General features: G+C 41.8%; 1 protein-coding gene across 1 annotated transcript in view; it reads right to left on the bottom strand.

Annotated features, from left to right (window-relative positions):
- Nucleotides 1–21,076, bottom strand: part of Cog6 (component of oligomeric golgi complex 6) — a 44,745-nt gene extending 23,669 nt beyond the window's left edge. The window contains exons 1-11 of the mRNA XM_041659538.1: nt 20,915–21,076; nt 19,481–19,624; nt 18,092–18,163; nt 16,437–16,495; nt 14,555–14,666; nt 12,387–12,469; nt 12,034–12,104; nt 9,963–10,056; nt 4,855–4,983; nt 4,687–4,778; nt 1,990–2,054 (exon numbers count right to left, since the gene is read on the bottom strand). Of these exons, the coding sequence (XP_041515472.1) occupies nt 1,990–2,054; nt 4,687–4,778; nt 4,855–4,983; nt 9,963–10,056; nt 12,034–12,104; nt 12,387–12,469; nt 14,555–14,666; nt 16,437–16,495; nt 18,092–18,163; nt 19,481–19,624; nt 20,915–21,067 (1,074 nt within the window). The 5' untranslated portion in view covers nt 21,068–21,076. The remainder of the gene's footprint in view (nt 1–1,989; nt 2,055–4,686; nt 4,779–4,854; nt 4,984–9,962; nt 10,057–12,033; nt 12,105–12,386; nt 12,470–14,554; nt 14,667–16,436; nt 16,496–18,091; nt 18,164–19,480; nt 19,625–20,914) is intronic.
- Nucleotides 21,077–25,014: the final 3,938 nt, after the last annotated feature.

Here is a 25,014-nt window from a genome sequence, read left to right as displayed (position 1 = left end):
GCTGCTACTCCTGTGGTTCTCTTCCTGCTTTCTAAACAGACATTGTTTCTTACACGCTCCAATCTCTGCAGCATCTGGTACAACAGTGCACACATGTTCAATAAGCCCTCTCAAGGTTGACGTTTCTCTGTTCTTTGCTCCCAGGATATAGACTCTGTAAGCAAATATGTGTATATTGTATGTGTAACATTTTCAAAGACCTCTCTCTATTTATGGGAATTAATTTATCTTCACACTTGCATGTTTATGAAAGTGACTCCTCTTTGGTGTGAGGCAATAAGACAAGGAATGACATTTGCATTGAAAAATCACCAATTTCTATATGAACACCTTTTTTGGTGTGTGGATACGCGCACACACATGTGCATGTTGCACGCAGCTGTGAATACTATTGCATGCAATCTACACAAGGTGTCTTCCTTTATCACTCTCAACCTTGTCTTTTGAACAAGGTCTTTCACTGAACCTGGAGCTCACTGGCTGACCCCACGATTATAATTACGTATTACATCACTAAAAATGGTGTTTTTTGAATGTTAACACAATCATGAAACTGTAAAGGACGTTAATTGTAAACAGAAGGACAGAGAGAGCAAGCCAGCACACAGTACCGACCTCTGCCTCAACTCCTGCTGCTAGGATCCTGCCCTGACTTCCCTCAGTGATGGACTCTGATGTGAAAATATGAGTAAAATAAACCATTTTCCTCAAGGTGCTAATGATCATGCTGTTTTATGACAGCAATAGAAGCACTAACCAACACAACTTTCATCTTAATAAATATTTTTCTTAGTGACCTACTGCTTTACCTCACTAATGTAAAATTCATTCAGTTAATGTCTCCTAATAGCATAATAGATGTTTTGGCTATTAAGGAAAGTTGGAGGAAAATAAAATTTTGGGGTGGTGGTATTGACACCGGGTGTTTCTGTGCTGTGCAGACTGGCCTCAAACTCAGTCTTCCTCCACAGCCTCCTAGAGTGCTGGTCTTATAGGTACGCACCACCACATTTGGTCTCAAACTCTGTCTTCCTCCACAGCCTTCTAGAATGCTGGTCTTATAGGTATGCACCACCACATTTGGTAAGAGCTTAATTTCACTCTCTCTTTTAATCTTTTTAACAACCAGCAGTATACAAAACAAGTAAAATGTGTATGGATTATGAATGTCTAAACATCACACTGCAGGACGTATTTCATTTGGTGAAAGACATAAAATAATTTCAAGTACTTATTATCAAGTTATGGTGAGATTTGAATTTATAAACATATTACACTGTCAAAAGGTAGGTCATCTGAGGTTTCTTTTTTCCTGGATCAAAACACCAAAGAAAATTTTAAAGTAATAATAAAAAGAAGTTCAGTTTATAATAAGAATAAATAGTAAAACGTAACGTCTACATAGTAGAGGGAAGTCAGGCACTTCCAAGAGCTCTGTGACCCCATAATGGAGAGGAGCCTGCGGCAGGAGCAGCCCTGGGAACCATGCAGCTCATCTGCCTCACTTTGCCCTCGACATTGTGCACAGGAGGCACCCGAGCGGGGCCCATGGGAGCATACTGCAGCCCAGAAAAGTTAAGGCCTGGGGCAGGAGCAGAATGAGTTCTGAACCCTCTGACTCCAAAGCTTGCCCCTGGGTGGCAACAGGTAAATATGTTCATATTTGAGTAAACATTATTTATTAGTATGATAAACGGAAGAAGGCACTGTGCTCGAGGTAATACATTAAATGCACTCATTCGCTGTTGTTCAATTTAATGCTTTTCCTTACTTGCTTACCAGTGGCACAGGAAATATAAACTATAAAGTCAGTTCATAAATGCAAACTACAGCTCTTCCCATTGTAGAGAGCAGGCAATGGTTTCAGTTTAAGTGTATTTTATCAGTCTAGATGATGCATTAATTTGACAAAATTGTAGCTCAATTTCAAACTGTTACTTATCAATTTATCTAAACTCCAAAGAACAAGTCAATACTTTGGTCAGATACCTTCAGAGGCCGACACACACCCTCGGTGATATGTCCAACAACTTCTTGAATATTTTCTTCAACGCCTAAAATTAAGTACAACATAATTATTTCTTCCCAAGTTATACTTGACGCTTATACGTTTTAAGAACTATTAATCAAAAATAATTAATTAAATGTCATGAATAGCATTTAAAATAAACAGCAACATTTTGTTAAGTATAATTTTTGACATGTTTTTAATGGTGCTAGTACCCAGTATGTATCTACAAAATGCTGATAATTTGTATGAATGTTGATTAACAAAATGAACCCTGTTGTAGAATATTATTTTAAGATGTGTTACATTGTTCACTCTGGGGAACATCTACTTAATGATGCAAAGATGTGTTGCATTCTTTCATGTTGTATTTGTTTAACTCTGTGAAGCTGTGCTACTTTGCCTGCCTAAAATACCTGATTGGTCTAATAAAGAGCTGAATGGCCAATAGTAAGGCAGGAGAAAAGAAAGGCAGGGCTGGCAGACAGAGAGAATCAATAGGAGGAGCTTGAGAAATGAGAAAAAGAAGAGAGAGGACTCCAGGGGCCAGCCACCCAGCTACACAGCAAACCATGGAGTAGGAAATTAAGAAAAGTATTTAGAATAGAGAAAGATGAAAGCCCAGAGACAAATGGTAAATGGGATAATTTAAGAAAAGTTGGCTAGAAACAAGCCAAGCTAAGGCTGGGCATTCATAAGAAGGAACAAGACTTTGGTGATTTATTTGAGAGCTGGGTGGTGGGCCCCCAAAGAGATGATGATGATGATAATAATAATAATAATAATAATAAATAATAATACCAACTACAGTACCCTTGTGTGAAGAACCCGACTGGAGCCCTGTGAGCTGGAAGAGGCGGGGAAGGACAGCAGGAGGGGTCTGCAGATCCTCACCTGAGCATGGAGTGGCTAACATACAAGGGAGTAGAATGCTGAAAACTGACCACGCCACCCCAGGAGAGATGACATTGCTGCGCGCTGATCATTACTGAGCACCAGGCATTTATAAGGTGAGGCAGACAGGTAACCATTTTCATTTTCAGGCTCAGGATTTAACCCAACAATAATCTATCTTCAAACTTCTAAACAGTCTCTTATATAAACTGTTCTAAAGGCACCTTTAAGGAAACACATCCCTTCTTCCACACCCCACTCCCACTCTGGGGAGGGGATGGGGCCTTACTATGTAGCCCTGGTTGGCCTAGAGCTCACTATGTGTAGACCAGGCTAGCTTCAAACTCACAGAGATCTGCCAGTCTCTGTTTCCAGGGTGCCGGGATTAAGGTGTGCACCACTGTGCTCAGTCTGGAAATGCATTCTTTTAAAACTGCATAAGAATAGTAACAAAGGAACAAAAAAAATGAGTACAATTTTATTCATGCCTATAATTTCAGCACTTAGAAGGCTGACACAGGAAAGCCAGTTTGAAGCCAGTTGGGATACACAGAAGACCATGTCAGACTGTGCCTTACATAACAAAAAATGCAAACTTCTTCCCAATCTAAGACTTATGCTTCATCAAGTCTCATTACTGAGGAGCTGAGCCTGCGATATAGTGCCACCACCAAATTGTATGTGGCTTCTCCCACAAACCATCTGATGAGCTACTTTGCACCACCCAGTCGGGTGATACCACGAACAGTATTTCTACTTCCTATCAAAATCAGAACACCCTTACCTTACACACTAAATTCTGCACTCTAAAATAAGTCTCCTGTAATGTTTGATCTCATCAATCTGACTAGATTTTAGAATCAATCAAGGCACAAGTATCTGGGTATTTTTATGAAGGCATTTTCTAGAGTGGTTTAATTTAGGCAGAACATTCACCCTAAATGTGGACTGGGTCCAAAGTGATTCAAATGGGAAGAAAAACAAGAGTGCCCGAGACACACCAGAATCATCTCTCTCTGCTTCCTGACTCACCGCTATGACCAATCACCTCCCATGCCTTTCCTGCCTCAGTGAAGTTCTCCCGCCGTATATTGCTTTTGACAGGAATTTCATCACAGGAACCAAAAAAGTAGCTAACATACCTCTTAAGAAAGCTACAACTAAGAAAATTAGAAGTTTTACAGACATCAGCACCTCTAGAATATAGCTGTTATTCTCACTTAAAACCCAAACTAACATTTTAAGCACCTATGGTAATTATAAAAAAAAAAAAAAGCAAAACAAAGCAAAGTGCCCTGAGAATGAAGAGTCTGGGTGGCAGAAACAAGCCATTCCAGCTCAGTGATATCAGTAATATAAGGAACACTCAGCCTGTGCACTGTATTCCCACCTCTAAGTGTGATGCTGACGGTGTGAGCTAACATATGCTGGGCACTCCAGCCGTGTCTTAAAAGAAAGCAGCAGTGTAACAGAAGGTAAGCAGATCCTAAGCAACAGACAAGAGCACAGAAGTCTATTAAATAGAAGTAGGGCGTGTGTGTGTGTGTGTGTGCGTGTGCGTGTGTGTGTGTGCGTGTGTGTGTGCGTGTGTGTGTGCGTGTGTGCGTGCGTGTGCGTGTGTGTGTGTGTGCGTGTGTGTGTGTGTGTGTGCGTGCGTGTAAGGACAGCAGGAAGCTTATGTGTCATCTAAGTGTGTGTTTATCTCAGTGAAGACAGCAATGGAAACACAGGAGCCACACCCATTTTCTCTATTAAGCATTAGCAATAACTGTTAGCACACTCACCCTGTGCAGTCACTTGCTTTAAGAGAGCTTCCAGATGTTCCTTCTCAGAGGCAGCAGCTTGATGGAGCCACGCCAGCATATCCCCCACATACCTACAGGAAGCCACCTGTTAGTACAGATGTCCCCAGGGAAAAGTATCAAATCCCCTACTAGTGTTGGTTACTATACCTCAGAGGGTCGTGGGAGTGCATCTCAATGGGTCTAGGTGTACCTCCTGGCCCTCCTCTTGTGAGAGCATCAATAAACCCACGAACAACAGTGCTTCGCCTGGCCGTTCCGAATTCATCTAAGGTATACCTAGAGGGAACACATCATGAGATGAGAGGTAGCTCCGTCCCCTAACAGGCTCCTCACTCCATGCCTGAGATCAGCAAGACAGGAAAGCTTCGGCAGGCGCATGCTCCTCAAGCAGGACTACCTGGATACGAAGAGTGACAGTCAGTTGAGCATGCAGAAATTCAATCGATAGGTACCAGCTCTGCTCCTTCAAACAAAGAATGCCTGGGACTAGGCAGCAGGAGATGCAGCAGCAATAGGAACAGCTGGCTTGGATGCACGGCAGCTAAAACATGATGCTCCAAAGTTCACGGGAAGCCACACTTCTCAGAAGCTGGTTAGGATTCTATAGCCCAAATACCAAGAATTTCTTCCCATATTACAAATTTCTCCTTATGTTACTATAACTTAGCACCAAATACTGACCCAAAATTGCTACTCATTTTTAAAAGCTTATTTTGACTCCAATGAGACATATTACATTTATTAACTGGCTATCTATAGACAGTAAATATCTTTTCTCTTATATCAGAAGTCAGCCATTCTTGCTGAAAATGGAGGAACTAACAGAGAAAGAAAGCTATAAACTAGAGCACAGGGCAATCTGGGATGAATCTGTGGGTGGCTGGAATCAGCTTGTTTCCTAATATAACTGTCATTCTTTCATTCTTTATACTCTCCAATTAAAAGTTATAATTTTAAAGTACACAGCAAAAAACTAAAAATGTAAAGTCAGCAGATTCCATACCACCAATTTTAAAATCCCCAAACAATATTCTACCAGCCTAAATATTAAAAATGGATTCAATAACTAACGAACAGAATTTACAAGTTTCCCCAAGACGTCCAGGAGAATTATTTTCTCAGGCTATACTGGTTTCTCTATTATGCTGTAGACAGAATGAAAAGTCCGTGTTCTGTTAAACACAGGAACATGGATGTTATTATTTATACTGCTTCCTACTGTAAGGGAAGGAGTGAGGATAGACAGCTACAGTTCCTAGGGCACGGCCCTCTTCTGAGGACTGCTCACTCTAGTTTTGACATCTCTGCAGATGCAGTGTAGCAGAGGGAGGGGGAAATGCAGGCAGGCATCAGGCAAAGCTTTGCTATGCTGCACAGATGCTCACACTTACTTTCTATACTTTAGGACAATTTAGAATCAAACGATTTGTGTTTATTTTCTTCCATGTGTTCTTTAATCACACGTTTAACCTAGATAAATCTTTCTGGCAATTTTGCCAACGAAAACCTCCTGGATGATCCAATGACTGACACTTATTATAACAACACCCCCAAACCTTCATCTTTTTAAGCAGAAAAATTCAATCTTCCTTTCCTAGGCCCCATATATAGTAAGGTAACAACTGTTTCTAGGACTGAGGCCATGATTCCAGTCTACTTGGTGTTCTAAAGGCTTGGTGAACACTGGGATTTAACTTGTGTAATAACATGAAGTCTCACTTAATGTTAGATCATCCCACAGGAGAAATATAACTTAAGAAAAACAACGCGAAGTAGTCAGACATGGAACATCTGTCTCAGAGACATAGAAAACTAAAGACTTTCCCAACAAAAGTCAAAATTTCAAAATGTAGCTTTTATAAGAGTAAATATTCAAAATACATACATATTCTAAAAGGCAAATTAAAAGAATACTATGAGTCGGGTGGTGGTGGCGCACACCTTTAATCCCAGCACTTGGGAGGCAGAGGCAGGCGACCTGTGAGTTCAAGACCAGCCTGGTCTACAAGAGCTAGTTCCAAGACAGGCCCCGAAGCTACAGAGAAACCCTGTCTTGAAAAACAAACAAACAAACAAAAGAATATTATAGAATCTCCTTTTTTGAATGAAATACAAATTCATAAAAAAAATGGATGTGTTTGTTGCCATATCCCCAAAGTAACTTGTACTCTTTGGGCTTACTAACGGTGAAGAATCAGCAATTTGTTTTAAAAACTTCCATTTATACTCAGATTCAAAAGAATTATCTGGGGCTCAGTGGTTAAGAGCATTGCGTCGTCTTCCAAAGGTCCTGAGTTCAATTCCCAGCAACCACATGGTGGCTCACAACCATCTGTAATGAGGTCTTGTGCCCTCTTCTGGCCTATAGGCATACACACAGGCAGAATATTGTATACATAATAAATAAATAAATAAATAAATAAACAAACAAACAAACAAATAAATATTTTAAAAAATAAAAAATAAAACAAAAGAATTATCTGTCCTGGTTTCATTTCTGTTGCTGGGATAAAAACAGCCTGACCAACAGCAACTTTGAAGCGAAAGTTTATTTTAGCTCACAGCCCATCACTTTTGGGAAGTCACAGCAGGACTGGAAGCAGTCACTGCACGTCCAGAGCCCAGCACAAAGATGCACCCTGCTGCACACTTGCTGCCTCGTTGGCTGCTTCAACCCAGCAAGCTTCTTCCCTCTTACACAGTTCACACCCAGACTGCGCAACGGTGCATCCATGCAGTCTTCCCACTCGGTCAATAATCCCACCCCACCCTGGCACGGCCGCAGCCAGCCTGATGTAGATAATTCCTCTCTGGGGCTCTCTTTCCAGGTGGTCCCAGGTTGTGTTGAGCTGACAATGAAAAATAATAGGTACAGTCGTTTATTAATGTAACACATTAGAATTCCAGTTATAACTACTAAGAAACATGAGCTAGGCAGCTTTCTCAAGGACTTCAATTGACTTTGTCTTGTTTGTGATACCTACACACTGCTGACATGAAGTTCAGACACTGCCACCTGCTGGCTATAGGAAGCACCCCACAACCTGACAGACACCAAGGAAGATGACAGACACCAAGGAAGATGATCACATAAGGAAAGGCAGAGTTCTCTTTCTGGCCATCACCACAGCCTGCTGAATACCTGCCCTCCAAATACCCCTGACAGCCTGCAGCCGCTATCCCTCGCTATCCCTCCCCTGTGCTCGCCCTCTCAGTTTCCGCTCCTTTCACTGGGCCTCCGAGCTTCCCTCTGCTGTCCTGATGGCTCCACAGAGCCCTGCTTAGGCCGTCGCAGATGCCTGCCTCCCCTCTGTGGAAATGTCTAATGGAATGAGGCTCTCCACAGCCTCGTACAGCAGGCTCTGTTATATCCTCATTCTACCTAGGAAACTAATGCTCACGGAGGCTCAAGGGTATGTTTAAGATACCTGACTCAAGAATCCACTCTAAAAGCTCAGTACTTGGTGTTCTAGAGGACCTGCCAAACAACCATGAGGATAAGGTTTAGGTCTCCAGCACTCATGGAAAAAGCCAGGCATGACGATGCACACCTGGCATCATGGCTCTGAGGAAGCAGAAACAGAGGACCCTGCAGCTCACTGGCCAGCTGGTCATGCTGAATGTGTGAGGGACCCGGGCTCACAAACCAACATTAATAATAGCAATAATGACAATAAAGTGAGCGATAAGACACCCAATACTGACCTCTAAGACATAAATCAGTCTAGGTGCCCACAACAGATAAATGTATTAAAAATTTGGTACGTATGTACCACAGAGTGTTAATAACCACGAAGAACTATGCACCTTTCCCTTTGCAGCAAGATGGGTGGAACTGAAGATGTCACTGTAAGCAAAATAAGCCAGACAGACAGCCAAATTTAGCAAACTGTGAAAATAATTCTCCCCCTCTGAAAACACTTGCTCTGAAGCAAGGTCTACGAGGAACTGAATGCGGGTAGTGGAAGGCCAGCTTGATATTACCAGTGAACACTGTGTGCTTGCGCGGAAATCATCAGTGTCCAAAATAGATCAACTTCTGAACAAGGATAAATCTTTAGCAAAGCAAACCTTGCTTAAGACCACGCACGCGTCTGAAAACTACAGGGCTCTGACAATCATTGCCAACAGCATCAGGTCGATGGGTCTGGAAAGCCACTGATCAATAGTCAGCACCAGTTTGCCATAGATACACACTAACACACAGCCAGTTCACACCTTTCCAACCAATTCACATCTTCACACCCACTACTTTCTCAAAGAAGAATATTCTGCCCCCTCCCAGAAAACGCCTTTTTAACCTGAGACTCACTTTATACCATTTCCCTTAGGAAAGGCACCCTGAGGTCATCCTCCTCTCCTATCATGGGACACTTGGGCCACACAGCACCTGGAACACGGCATTCAGACTAGACTACCAAAGACACATCCTGTTATAATCCATTTGTTTATATGACATTCCAAAGTTATAGGAACCTGGGAGAAGCGGTCAATTGATGTTTTCATCACTAGCACTCAGAGGAGGACCTACTCTATAACATGTACTTGTAAGTTAGCAAAGAGAGCAATGCTGTCATTTTACACAGCCGGCACAGCATTCGTGTTCTGTGACGTGACCATGAGAAATACTTCAAACACTGATGAAAGGGGACCCTCCCAGGGTCTCTAGGACAGGTGACTGTCATCTCTCACAGCATCAACACCTGCTGTCCTTACAGCTGGCTTTCATCTGCTCCAGAGCTTTAAAATGCACTGACTCTTGTTCTGAGTAACACCAAGATACAGAATTTAAAAACCAACAAATGAAAAGGCATAGGGTTCCTACCCAAAGCATTGATATGAAGATCTTAGATGGCATACTTACAAGATCAAAGACCTGGGCCTTTATTTAAAAATGCCCATTGATGGACCAGACTGTGTCTACTCTTTTGTTCATCTCAGAGTAACTACATTATGCAATCTATATAGCTGCATTCTCCCAGGGCTGTGCTGCTATGGGGTTTCAGTGATGTACAATTTCAAGGGAGTTAATGAAATGGCAAACTGGCTAAGTTACCTGTCTGCCACATATAACTAAGAGATAGTCATACCGCAGAACCCCATGGTCTTCCCTTAACTCCATGCAGCATTCACACAACCTGATGCTCCAATAGCACACACGGAAAAGAAGTGAAGTATCACTGAGCATCACAGAGACGTGAATCTGGTACTCCTACAATCAAGACAATAATCAAAGACAAATCAGTAAGTCTTACTTGTATAAGATAGGTCTGTCCTGCAGGGCTTCCATGGCCTGAGTTAACACGGCAGACACATCACAGGACTCTTGGGTCAGTGCTCTGCATTCACCTGGAATATAGTTAGCATTATAACTTCTGCTATCTGTTCACGCTTCAGCTCTTTTCTTCAGAAGCAATCACTATTTTATTTTATACCTCAGTTTTAACTATAAAGTGCTTGCAAATCCCTACTATGTTCAAAGAACTGAGGACATAGAAATTCCCAGTCTTTCAGACTCACAGTTGTGGTTCATTTCCTAGCTCACGATGACTGAGAAATACTGAGGCTCCTTAACTTGGCGTAACCATTCCTGGGAGCCGAGGCTGCACAGCTTGTCAACACCAACTTAAACATTAAACATTAAGGGAGCACAAGGAAAACTGAGGCAATGCCTTTGAGGAAGTCGAGTCCAGCCGCAACGACAAAACAAACATGTGGAAAGTTATATAATGAAACAGCAGCTTGTCAAATACATGACAGTTAGCCACTGCATCACAGCAGGTGTGGACTGCTCCAGGGGGGCACAGAGACAATCCAGCAGTCTTGAAGACTGGGACAAGACTTGGATACGGACAAAGGTAACACTCCAGATGGCAGCAAACCATATAAACAAGAGGTAGAACCAGCCTGGTCTACAAGAGCTAGTTCCAGGACAGGCTCCAAAACCACAGAGAAACCCTGTCTCGAAAAACAAAACAAAAAAAAAAAACAACAACAACAACAAAAACAAGAGGTAGAAAAACAAGGTGTCCAGACCTTAAAGCAACAGAGCAAAGGACTAGGCATCTGGTACCGTGTAATGCAGGCACATTACAGTGTATTAACTCCAGCCCTTGCCCCAATCCCTGGTAAAACATAACACACTGCACATTCACACTCCACTACTGCTCAACCTAACTGTCTTCTCTGATTTAACACACTGTTGTGCAAACACTAAAACATTTTAAAAGCACAATATTTTATTCTATCATGCAGACTTCCATGCCCTGAGTTAACACTGGAGACACACCACAGGACTCTTGTGTCTAGGCAAAATAACCTCTGAAACTACCCACATTCAAGTTCCCAGAAGCTGTAAATGTGGCAAGAGAAACATTGATGATGGGTTGAAAATGAAAAACGTTGATATTGGGAAATATTTTCAAACTGCCAAAGTAAGTTCAAGGTAACCCCATAGCCCTAAAATAGAAGAGGATGCCATTAATAAGTCAGAAATAAGAAATGGGCAGATGAAAATGGGAGTGAACTGGCCAGATACATGGGCTTTAAAGATGGAAGACAAGGATAAAGTCGAATCACATGACAAACAAGCAGGTGAGAACCCTAGTGAGCAAGGAAAACTCAAGACTTCACTCTCACAAATGCAGGCAACCCATCTAGTCCGACAGATGGACAAGGAAGGAGAGGAGCTACATGACAGGCCCTTCCAACACTGTAATGTTGACAAGCTAAGACCCATGCCTGATTTCCTCCTGGACGGCCAAAGTGACACACTAATCATTCTACCTCAAAGTCTGCAGTAATTATCCGTGGACTGAAAGTTAATTCACCATTTGTAACACTAAAGTTACATGAGTAGCAAGAGCTGCCCAATCAAATGCTGCCTTCAATTATTTCTTCTAAGCAGGAGCATCCTCTTTGCGGCTTTCCTTTAGGGAAGATACACTCTCTTCCTTTACCCCGCTCTTCAGCAAGGCTCCCGATAAAACATAAACACAGTGTGGGAACATGTCAAGTTTGCTCTGCTTTGTGAAAAAATACCCACTAGGAACTGAGAGAGGGCTCAGCGGATAAGGTCCACGGTGCTCTTGCACAGGGCTCAGTTCAGTCTCCAGCACCCACGCTGGCAGGTCAGAGCCACCTGTGACTGGAGCTCCAGGGGCTCCAACCCTGTTCTGGCCTCCGTGAGCTCCTGCACACACATGCATGCTCCCCACACACATATACAAATAACTTTTCAAGAAACCAAATCAAGGCCAACTGAAATTTTAAGAATTAAGTACTAGTATGCAAAAAAAAAAAAAAAGAAAAAACCCAAACACTTACTTTGAGCCCATCGGTAAAGTCTTTCATAAGCCGTTTCTTGAAGCAAGGCCATCTGTTCCATAATTTCCAAACTTAAATGAAAATCAAAGGGTTATTACAATGCAAACTTTAGTCAACAGTTGTAGCTAAGAATCTAATTATTCATGGATTTTTTTCAATTTTTTTTACAATTAAATAAACGTCAAATTTAAATCCATCAGTTAATTCCAACTCTTCTTTCAGTCAAATATATAAGGCTACGAACTTCCACCTTTCCCAAAGGCGATGAAGATTAAATTCCTATTTCAGAGAATATAGTTTCAAAAAGAACCTAGAACGACTCTGAAAGTTAACACATATAAGCGGCTACTCACCCTGCCGTCTGCTGGTTGGTTCGCAAAAGAACTTTGACATCATTATGAATCTGTTTCACTTTTCCTAATGCCTTGAAAAAGTCCTTTAAAATTAAAAATGTCATTAAAAAAAGATCTGTGTTTTCAGGAAAACTACACTACTCTGAAATAAAAGATCACTACAAAGATGGGACAAAATTCTGCCCATCCTAGTGAAGTCTTACACAGGTTTCAGCTGCACTGTTAAGGAAGCATAATAGGTATTTCTTCACATTTAAGACCGACATCAATCCAGCGCCTGGCGTGGACCGCATGGTGACTACTGCCACTTCACGAAGTCTCAGCATTTCGACTTTGATGCAATTCTCCAGCACCCTTTTACCTTCATTTTTAATGAGTCTCACTATGTGTTATGGGAGTTCGCTTATGCCTTTTCCTTTGGGAATTTTTGTGCGGGTTCTGAAGTATAAAAATGTATAAAATGGCAGCTTCTTAAAACAAAATAATTCTTTGGAAAAAATCCCAGCCACCGTGGAAACATATAGCGTGATAACTCTGTTTACTCACCAAGATGCTGGAAAATTTAGGCAAACGACACATGCTTGATAACTAAGGAAGATTTCTGAGCCCCTAAGGTATACTCAGGTTCACGGTAGTGTTTCTCCAGCTTCGTCTTTGCTCACTTTAAGCTTTAGGTGTTTGGATAAACTGAGCCATACAAAAACTGCAACATTCTATAATGGAGGGTCTGGTCCTGAGAAAGTCCTTTCCCCATGGTCAGGCATTTCGTCAAAAGTTCCCAGTCTCTCTGAAGCTAGAAGAAAGTCCCTGCTGGCTAAATGGAGTTGTTCTTAACTCTGGCAAGAGGAACTTGCGGCCCTTCGTTAACATATGGCTGGTGCCTATTAATTTGTCAGGGTCAAAGCTGGCTTCCTCAATATCCACTCACAAGCCACACCCAGTTCACAAATGCCCTTTCTCCCCTTTAATCCTGCTCCAGCTGTAGAATATGGAAAGTGTAACAAACAGTATGCTAGTTACCGGCGATGGAAAATGTGTGAAGACTAAGTAAGTCCCTGCCCTCAGCAAGCACACAGCCAAGTTAGAGGGCTGTAAGCCTCAGATGGACTGAGACATCTAAGCAGAGCAAGCCTGGTTACTCAGGAGCAGGGCCACCCTGCAATCACTGCCGCGGTCTTTGCTCCAAGGGCACCTGTGCTCCCTCACCCAGGAGGTAAGAATAGAAGATGCGCATTAAACAGACAGGACTCAGCTGGAAGAATACACCGGAGCATTAGGAATGAGGAGACAGAAAGTTCTTTCTGGGCAAACTGAATGTCTTTAAGGAAAACAAAAAAGAAAGAAAATAGCCTTTTGCCGGGCGGTGGTGGCGCACGCCTTTAATCCCAGCACTCGGGAGGCAGAGGCAGGCGGATCTCTGTGAGTTCGAGGCCAGCCTGGTCTACAAGAGCTAGTTCCAGGACAGGAACCAAAAGCTACGGAGAAACCCTGTCTCGAAAAATCAAAAAAAAAAAAAAGAAAGAAAATAGCCTTTTGAGAGGTTTTATGATTCTTTCATTCAGTTTGCAAAGTGTAGCAAATCATAAAAAAAAAACGATGAGGAGCAAATTGCAACTTGAGAAAGACAAAAAGTTATGGAAGTAAGTAAGCAATGTATTATTATCCTGGTCAAATCGGGAATAAAGAAAACATAGATATGCATTGTTTACACGGAAAGAGGTGATGCAACAGGCTAAACCCTGTATTCCATTTCAGAAACATCCATTGTAGATCAGGCTGGCCTCAGACTCAAGAGTTCACCGGCCTTGGTCCCCAGCATGCTGGGATTAAAGGCATGGGATACCACACCAGAATGAATAAAGAATATCTATCCTTTTAAACACAGATCTATAAATACAATCTGCACAAGAGCAGTTAACAAGCAGAACTAGTTCACAAAGGGCAGAGGTGAGAAAAGGGGAATGGAGGGTTTTCTGTTGTTGTTTGGTTTTTTAGTTAGGTTGTACTTTGACTTCAAAAAACATGAATAACTTCGAAATAAACAAAAACCCAAAACTAATTAATATATTTGCCTTAACCTCAAATTTGGATGGGAAAATTAGCTTTTAAAATCTCATTTTCTCTGTAGCATTTGTAATTGCTACACTGTAAATAGCTAGCACACACACCTCAGTGACAGGGCCCCCTCTTGTGCCTCGGAGAAGACCCATCTCGTCAGAAGTCAGCTGGAACTTGGATAAAAAGGCATCTGCTACTTGCGCTCTGATTTCTAGTCTTTGGCTATAACAAGAAAAACGAAATAGATTATGCTTTTGTACAACTACAAAGGAAATGATGTCCCTGACATAGTGAAAGAGTCTCAACATCTCTGAAAGCCTTGCAGGACCATCAGCAGGCACATGACTAAGCTCCTCAAGCATGCCGGCGACAGAGCTAGCTGATACTGCCCTGCAGGTCTGCACGCAGTGAAAGGTATTGCTCATTCTGGAAAGGAAGAACTACGGTGACAAATGGTACCTGTATTACTAACTTACACAGCCTCTTACATAGGCCGTTTTCCAAGACAGAGATGTGCTCTTGATTTCAAGCAGTTTCTCTTAGTCATTAATATATCACATGAAATACATAGCAAACAAAAGTTAATTCTGTTCGTCTTTATTTATTAGAATTTATGTTATTTTTTGTTAGAATTAATTTATGTTAGAATGAGAGTAAGAAAATAGGTCATGTCTCTGTTCTGGCTTCCCCACTTGTGATGGCTATTCTTGGTTGTCAACTTGACTACATCTGGAATTAACTAAACCCAAATAACTGGCCACACCTATAAGGGATTTTTTTCTTAATTAAATCATTTGAAGCTGCAAGACTCGGTTCTAATCTGGACCTTTGAGGTGGGAAGACACATCTTTAATCCAGATCTTTGACCTTTTATCTGGACCACACTTTCTGCTGGCAGCCTATATGAGGATGGGGAAGAAGGAAGCTCTCTCTTTACCTGCTTGCTCTCGCCTTGCTAGCAAGTCCATCCCTTCGCTGATATTACAGTCTACTTCTTCAGGATCCCAGCATCTACCAGCTGAGACATCCAGTCTCATGGACTGAACAACTTCTGGATTCTGGGAACTTGCACTCATAGGCAGCCATTGTCGGATTAGCTGGACCACAGTCTGTAAGTCATTCTAATAAATCTTTCTATGTATAGAGAACCCTAATACACCACTCTTTCTGCTCGACAATAAAAACAATACTGTAAACTCTTCCATCTGGATGTAGCCTAAGTGGGGTAGCCAGCAATAAGGAGAAGGCATGCTCTACACTAGAAGGTAGCCTGCAGGGACCATGGAACTGGAAGGGTTTCCATCCAAAGGCCAGTCACTCACTGCCAGAGCTGCCTGAGCAGCAACTCAACACCCCTGGTGCGTGAAGCCTGGATCTGGAGCTGTATATGTGGTGGATATACAGCTGGGCATGGTGGCTCTGCGTAGTTAATTAAGGGGTTCCATTAGTGTTTGAAGTAAATACCTGGATTTAGCTCTACACAGAGCTAAAAGGTGTATGTACTATTATCCAAAAGTCATCTTATATGTTTTAATTTTTAGATAAAGCACCAATACTTGTTTCACAGGTTTAAAGTAATCCCAAGCATTATAAAATTCCTTGAAACAACAGAAACTAACCATTTTACTTACAACCTTCTTCGGAGCTGATTTTCGACTTCTCTTTAGCACCAGTTATCAGGCACGAGGAGAATCAGTCTCCCTGTGGTTTCATTCATTAAAATGGTGTCCCTGCCATCCTGATTGATCACATGCCTTATCATTACAATTGATTCCAAATACTAGTGACCTCCATTCCAAAACAGAAATAATCTCTAAAAACTAAGAACCAGGTATAATGTTCCCAATGATTTTTTTATGTTAAAATTATTATTAGATAAAGTTTAGAAACTTGGGTCCTCTGTGAACCTTGAATCATTTTGACTTAGCATTATTTACCACGTTCCATTTAATCTGCAACAATAAGGAGGTGACTGTATAAAGAAAAACTTACCTTTCCGCTTGAAGCTTAGTGGTTTTTACTATTAAATCTTGAGTCTGTTCTTTTGCTGCCTGGAATTATAAATACAGAGAACTTCAGTATATTATAATTGCATTAAACTAGTATTACCCTTCCTGGAATCTGGACAAATGGCAAAGAGCTCAAAAGGCCCAGGTAATTGGCATGGATATTTCAAGGCTCATGAGCTGTCTTTACAAGGCGTGCTCCCTCAAAGGTCTCAACACGTGCATGATGCTAGAACACAGAAGATGATAGTATCTGCATGATTTTTAGCAAAGCAAAAGTACTGGGAGAGCAATCTGAGGGCAAGAACATGGCTTCAGTTGTGGACCTGTGAGCTGCACACCATGAGACCTCTAAATGGGGCTATGAATTAAATCACTGGTCTACAGAGGGCACAAAAGTGCAGGTGACGAGAATGAAGTCTCAGAGCTGGAAGACACAGGCACTGGACATAGACCTGGTTGCAAGCCTAGAGACTTGCATTTGCTCTCCAGAACCTACATGGTAAATGAAGAGAAACAACTCACAAAATTGTTCTCCAACTTACACACATATACCACGGATACACACAAAAAAACAATACACAAATTAATGTAATAAAAAATTTAGGGCAACAGCAATGAAAGAAAAAACAAATGGCCAAGGATGGGAGGGACACAGGGTCCATGTCATGCAAAGACACTGAACCAGAACTATGAACAAACTAAGCCTCCAGTGAATGCACACTGTACGGTGCCCCCTAACAGACAGGAACACACAGAGCAGAGGGAGTCAGTGCACACTGTACAATACTCTGTAACAGACAACATCATGCAGAGCAGAGGGAGTCAGCCAGTTAAAAGAGAAGCTAGACTAAGCATCTCAAGGGAACGGGTCATTTTCGAGCTCTAACAGTACACTGAAGAGTCCAGATTCTGTGGATCAGGTCTCTGGACCTGGAGGCAATTAAAGCCTCTACCTCCCTCCTGCAAAGTCTATTCTCAGTTGGAATTCTGTCTTTCTGCTTCCTAAACATCCTGTCGGAGAATGACGGCACCTGACCTCTAGTGATATTTTTAAGAAACACTGAACCGTGGTTCAGTGTGCCACTGACTCTTAGGAACACAGTTAACATGGCAGCTCTAGACACTCCACTACAACTGCAGTGTCTCCAAATGCCTGCACTGCTTCATAGTTTCCCTTAAAGCTTATCTTCGACCCTTTGTAGTCTAACATGAAGACATTTTATCCTGACAGACCTAACCGTCAGCTAGAGAGAACCTGAGGAAAATTTGTATTTTTATTCTATGATAAATCTTGTGTACAGAAATTTATATTTTTGAAGAATTTTCTGTTTTCCTCTAAGTATTTGCTACAAGTTCCTAAAGAACTTGTTCCTGCTGGACTCTGGCAGTAGAGATCTCAAAGACTCACCAACAGTCTACAGATAACTCTTCACAGCTTAGACAAAATATAAAGGCTCTTGGAGTTAACTAATATTAAGAAGCCATCACAAAAGAAACACAAGAGCACTCATTTATGTGTTTGGGCTCTTTTAAAACTATGACACTTACATACAGACTTCCTACATACATGTTAGATGTCCTGACACTTCTGAAACCTTCTACCAGGAGCTTCATTGAAACCCAGCCACCTTGACACACCTGTAACCGGCTTGTCATGTCCTGACAACAGCTGCTCATGGCTTGCACATCTTCATTAATGCTTTCAAGTTCCTGAAAGGGGAAAAAATAGTATCAACTATGTACATAACATAAAGACATTTCCCCTTTTTAGGCCAAATTCCACAGTTTCTATTGTTTTGTCAAAGCATAACAAAAGATCTTTATGAAATCCATCATTATGTATAATAAATATCTGTAATGAAAGAAAGGAGAATCCATATTTCAAGTTGGAAATGATTAAAAAGAAGAATATCTACTGTTATAAAGGTATAAAGAAACTGGTCCACTTCTTTTAGAGGGTATAAAAAACCAAAAATATCTTATCAGATGAATATTATTTTGCATACATCGACATAAGAATAACTACATAGGTAATAAACATATTAGCTAGGCCTAACCACTTCAAATTTATATTTACTTCAAATTTATATGTATATGTAGAATTGTATATATATATTTTTATCTGTCAATTTTTAAAACTGAAAAAAGAAAAAAAATCATAGCACAAAATAGTAAATGTACAACATACACAGGATAGTCAGGAATTCTCTAACCAAATGAAAACTTAAATTTTAGCCAAGCATAGAAAGGGTGTATAGGTAACAACTCTGATGAACCTGTACTTTTCAAAGATGTCTACACAAAGTTAAAACACACAGTGCTGGGGGCTGGAGAGATGGCTCAGAGGTTAAGGGTACTGATTGCTCTTCCAGAGTTACTGAGCTCAATTCCCAGCACCCACATGGTGGCCTACATCTGTAATGAGATCTGGTGCCCTCTTTTGCATGCAGGTATACATGCAGGCAGAACACTGTATACAAAACAAAACAAAACAAAAAACTTATGTACTTTAGGAGATAACAAAAGTAACTCAATACTAATCAATCTCCAATGAAGAAAAGATCATCTGAGCAGTGCATGAAATGGAAAAATATTTCCTATGGAAAACCATTCAGAGAAATGTTATATTTTTATTAAGAAGTTACAATTCCTAGCTGAGTGGTGGTGTTGCACAACTTTATTCCCAGCACTTGGAGGCAGAGGCAGAGGCAAGCAGATCTCTGTGGGTTCAATGCCAACCTGATCTACAGAGTGAGTTCCGTAACAGCCAGAGAGAAATTTTCTCTTAAAAAAACAAAACAAAACAGACCAAAAAGTTACAATTCCTAAGATAATTTCTCAAAATAAACATTACAACTTTGTAATAGAGGTAAAGAATACAGAAATCACAATAATTCAAATAAAAATGGAGTTATGTTGGTTTCTCTTTGATCACTTACATTATCAGCTAACACTGCAATTTAATGTTAAAAAACATCAAAACAGCAAACACATAGCTCCCTATAAAGGCAAAACGCAGTTCCTTACCTCCTTCACCTCCTTGAAAATGCTCACAAACTCCTCATTGATGGCCAGGCTCCTACGCTCAATATCGCCACGTAAATTTCTCCGAGTCCGCAAACTATTCTCCACAAAAAAAGCTGAAAGTGCCTTGAGAGCTTCCAACATCTCCTGCGCGAGGGACAACAGAGGAAAATCACCAGGGCTGACTTTTAGACGGTTCCTGATAACCCAGTCAAAGCTCAGTGAAATTATTTTTAATGGACTCATTTCCAGTAAACTACTCCAACAGTGTCCGTCTTTCCAATTACTAAGCAGCAATCTTATTTCCAGAACACAGAAACTTATATATACATATAATCATATATGTACAAGGTAATATACAGCAGAATTGCTTCGACAGTGATTCTGTATGCAATTAGTATATATCCTCAGAGATTTAGGTAACTGAAGCAACAAAGTAAAGGAAGTTATGGCAGCAACTTTCATGAGATAAAAATATGGACGTTTATATTAAGTTGGTGCAAAAGAAACTGATTTTGGAAAGTGAATTTTAAATCATCGTAACTTGGTTCAAACACCTTCATTAATTAAAACAGGAACCATTACAACTGGCACATTATTGCCAATGAGAAATGTTTACATCTGTAATACAAACACCTATGTTTTGGATTCAGTGGACTCCTGGAGAGCATTTTATTCATTCTGTTGGTTGTGGAAGTGGAAGATAAAATAGGGTGGGCAAGGCAAAACTTGACAACTCAATTCATTCAAGTTTTGGAGCGCTGCTGTGTGTCAGGCAGTCTGGGGCTGGAGAAATGAGCTCTTTGTACTGATCAAACCTTGCATCAGGGTTTGCAGTTTTAGAGTTGCTGTGCACTCTTATTGGGTGTAACGTCGTCTCAACGGGATTCAAAAGGCTGTTATTGATCACACTGGCAGTGAACCACACAAATCAACGACCACGACGTTGTTTCTGTTCCGGTTTGTTTTTGCGGGATTAAGGCTGATTTATGGGAAGTGCTCTGTAGTTTCTTCTTCAAACACAGAGCTTGCTATTCCAAGCCATCCTATTCAATCCATAATTTGTAGCATGTCACAATCCTATCTAGTCCCGAGCTTTACATTTCAGTCAACATTTTAAGGACTGTTCTTAAATACGTAAGAGTCAAATTCTTGCTGACCGCTTATTTCCTTCCATTTGACCCACGTATTTACCCACCGCTTTACAGCTCTCGCTTTACGTGTGCATGTGTGCCACGTATATGCCTGGCTACTCAACGCTGCAGAAGAGACAGCCAGCTCCGAGAAGAGCTGCCCGGTCTCTTCTAGAAGGGTCGGGGAGGCTGTGCGGGTAGGTGTTCCTGTAAAGAGCACAGCAGGGGCGGCGCACAAACACCGGTGCACAGCTAACGTCTCCCTGCCCCTCCCGGGTCCCCCGACCCCGCCCCCTCCGGTTACCTTGTCATTGTCCAGCCGCGTCTCCAGGATCTTGTGCAGCTTGCGCGACAGCGGGTGGTTGGGCTGCGCGGGGGTCGCGCCCGCTCCATTACCGAGGCCGTCGGCCGGCCCGGAGGCGGGGACCGCCGCCACTTCTCCGCCGGCGTCCGCCATGGCAGACAGTCCCGGCGCACTGGGAGGACTGCGCGTGTGCACCCGCCAGCGCATGCGCACATCCGGCAGAGCATGCGCGCTGCGACCCGACAGGTTGTTTCCTTTAAAATCCTAGGAGGAGGCGAGAGGACACATTCAGGAGAGAAGAAAACGTAGGTGCTGAAAGGGGCTTCGGGAATCTGAATCTAAAAAAATGCCGAACTAATGATGTAAAATACGCTGAAACCAGTAGCTGGCATACGTGGTCAACAGAAGTGATTCTAATTCAATTCCGTTATCTGAGTTCATCCCTCTGAAAAACATCTGGAAGGTAAAGTATGGGCTAGGGCCTCTGGTGTGCGCTGGACAATCTACTGTGTGCACTGAGACAATGGAGTTAATAAACGTTGTTGGGCCAAGACAATATACAGAAGAAAGAAAAAAAGAAATGAAAGGCAAGACGGTTACTTGCAAGGACTTGTTCTTTTATCTGAGATTTGAAGGCGATTCAGAACCCCAATCCGATAAATCCTACCTGTAAAAGCCCAGGAAAAAAGGAACTTTGCTTTCTTGCAAACTATTAAAAAAAAAAAAGCCAGTGTAGCTGGAAAACCTTGAACAAGAAACGGTTTTGCGTGTATATATTTTTTCACTGTATACATGCAATGCCTGTTGAAGCCAGAAGAAGGCGTCACATCCCCAGGAGCCGGAGTTACAGATGTTTGCGAGCACCACTTGGGTCCTGAGAACTGAACCCAGAGCCTGTGCAAGAGCAGCCAGTGCTCTTAACCCGTGAGCAATCTCTCCAGCCTCCGCTATCACTTTTTGGTTTAAATAACATGATTTATTAGTAATGGCTATATTGGGATGGTGTTAATGAACCTTCTCAATTCGACCTACATGTTCAGATTCACATTATCGCCCTGCTCTTATTCCTAGGCATTTGCTCCATGACAGCAACACTCTCGCTATAATGTGTTACTGGGCACAAACACAACGCAAATTTCAACTCTCTGCGCACTAACCCCTGCAGCCTACTTTAGCCTTTTCCAGATGTTTTAGCAAAAAGTCTATACTTGTTAGCTTAGAAACAAGAGAAACTTATTTCTCATTGTTCTAGAGGATGAGGGGTCCAGGATCAAGGCTCCAACAGACCTAGAGTCTGCTGGGCATCCCTTGCCCGTGTCCACGAATGGACATACTGGTGCTGCCTGACTCATCTGATAGAAAGGAGGCTGAGCTGGCTCTCCGAGGTCTCTTATAAGACACAGATCCTCATGATCTAATCATACCCCCAGGTTCAGTCTCCAAACTTTGTTGGCGGTCAGGAAGTCAGTGTCTGAATTTTAGGACGACGCAGCATTCAAACCAAAGCCCACTCTTCCAAGGATGTCGGACCCGTGACCTTTATCAACCTCTATATATTTTTCAGATTCCTCTCAAATAACTCTCTTCCCACCACTTCTTAAAAAGAATTTATTACTCTCCCATGCAAAGTCCATAGCAATAAAAACATAACTCCTATTATAAGTCCCTCATGATTTATAAAAACATTCTGTTTTTGGTCATTACTTGCACGAAGGAGACCCTCAGTCTAATCTGGCTTCGTGTCCACTCAAGTGAAGCTTTTGCTGGGCTTCCCACTTTTGTCACAGCTAGCCTCTTAGCATATGCTGCAGTCTGCACGGAAAGGTAACTGTCAATTACCAGTCTCACAGAAGCTGTTACTTAAGAAAGAAAAGATAGAAGAGAACGGGGCAAATGCTACAGTTCTCATTCCAGCAACTGTCCCCAAGCTGATCAAAGTTTGCTATCCGGCGAGGTGACCTACATGGTCGCACAAAGAGAAGCAGAGCCCTTGATGGATCTGCTGCGTGAGGGTTCCTCAGTTTGCTTTTCATTTTGCCCTAGAGCATGGCGGTTCTCTAGGTCCCCAACTTCCCCCCACACTCCACAGCTAACTCTAGTTCTCCTTAGGGTCTGTCACACATCTACCTAAGCCTCTTTTAGTTTGTTCACCCAGTATCATAAGGGGCTCTTCAGCCCCTGCAGATACTCTGTCTTAAGGTCCTAATATCTTTCAATGCCAGACCTTGTCTTTGTCAATTGTAAGCAGCAAGATGTCTGAGCAGGTTGAAGTTCCAATATTGGGGTTAAGATGATTATAGGGTTTTTTTTTTAATACAGAGAGTACTATGATGAAAGGTGATGAAAGGTCCCATTCTGCACACACACACACACACACACACACACACACACACATACACACACACACGGGGGGGGGGAGAGAGAGAGAGAGAGAACGAGAACACACACAACACACTTTGTTTCTAGATTATATATATAATGGGAGGTAATGAACAAAGGTAATGAAGTCTAGTCTAAGCATGGGCCCTAAACTAATAAGATACCATCTCCTGACTGTTCTATAGCAGGTTATGCGTAGTTTCTATATTATAGGCAGTCCCTTCTTCAAAGTGAAATGTCTACCAAAACTAATGAAGTCCATGTTTATTCTTTCTTTCAGTGTAAAGAAGTTTGATGTAAGAAGCAAGCTGTATGTGATATTATGGGGATGTAGACAGTATTCAGTAATTGGTGAGGAGCAGAAAATCAAGCTCCTTCCAGTATGACTTTGGAAAGAATGAAATATTCCTTTCTTCCCAAGGGAAGAAGTCGAATTATCCCATGCATCCAATCCTCCTGGTGTGTATGGATATTCAGAGGCTCTGCTTTGACTGCCCTCCCTCGGCAAAGTGGGTGCTCAATAGTTAGTGTAAGGAAATGCCTGTTGTTGAATCCATAGTCTTAACACTATTTTACTTCCTTCCTGGGCTCAGATGGGTGGCTGGGAAGAAGGATAGCTGACACAGAATTGATGACATGCTAATCTTGTTACCAAGACCAAGCATTGTAACGGGGCCTTTGATATACAAGCATTCATAGGAATCACAAATGATTTTTTTTGTGCTTGTGCCGTGATCCTTAAGCTAATTTATTGGCTACATGAGAAGGCAGGTCATAGAACTGCAGGCTGAGAACATGGACGGAAATCACCCAACAGTGTGGGTCTTTGGGAGAGGAGCCACTGGACAGATTTTAGGACCACCGTCCATTTTTCTGCTTTTGCAGAACATTTTTTTGCACAACATTCAGAGTCTGGATACAAGCTCACCTTGGCTGCATGCCCATCTATTGATCAAGACAGCGTGATTTACAGACCCAACCTGACAGCATACAACTCAGGAGAGTTATTTCTAGTCGATGTAATAACTATAAATTTGTGGTTTGCGAGACAGGTCAGAAAGTAATCCATAGAATAAAGGTGCAAAATCCAGCTAGGTAGTGAAGATATTAGTCACAGCACTAGCGTGGGAGTGGAAGGGTAAGAACCAATTAACTTCAGCAGTCAGTGGAGATTGATTGTAATTGGGAGGGGGCGAGTTAACAGTAAGACGTCAGGGACCCAAATTAGGCAATTAGATTTATGCAATGGGTTAGAGTTGGAAGTTGTGGTAAAGGTAAAATAGGCAGGTGAGACCACTTGCAAGAAAAGGTAAGGAATTGAAAAGCCTCTTTTCTGCACTAATGAATCCAATGTATAACACACAGCCTAAGTCAAACTTGCTGGAGAAAGTAGGTCCTAGGTCTTTGTCCAGAATCTCTAAGAATTACATTGAGGTTTTTGAACAGATGGAGGATAGATAACTTAGTGTCTGAATGGTGTGTAGATATGCACGGATGAAGACAAGGATTGAATCAAATCCTGGGAATCTAAATCTTCCTGTACCAAATTTAGAAAGAAGAAGGCAAAAACAGGACTCACAACACAGACAATACATGGAAAGGAAAAGAAGAAAATTTAACAGTACATCTGTCTGTCTCAATAGAGAGAATGATTTTGTTTTGAAACTTGGCACATTGAACTTGCTATTTCAGCCCATAAGTTAAGGTTTTCAATTCAATTT

The sequence above is a fragment of the Microtus oregoni genome, unplaced genomic scaffold (assembly GCF_018167655.1).
Source record: "Microtus oregoni isolate MIOR12 unplaced genomic scaffold, Mior012 000010F_ref0000083, whole genome shotgun sequence".
Taxonomy (NCBI): domain Eukaryota; kingdom Metazoa; phylum Chordata; class Mammalia; order Rodentia; family Cricetidae; genus Microtus; species Microtus oregoni.
This window is presented reverse-complemented; position numbering and strand designations above follow the sequence as displayed.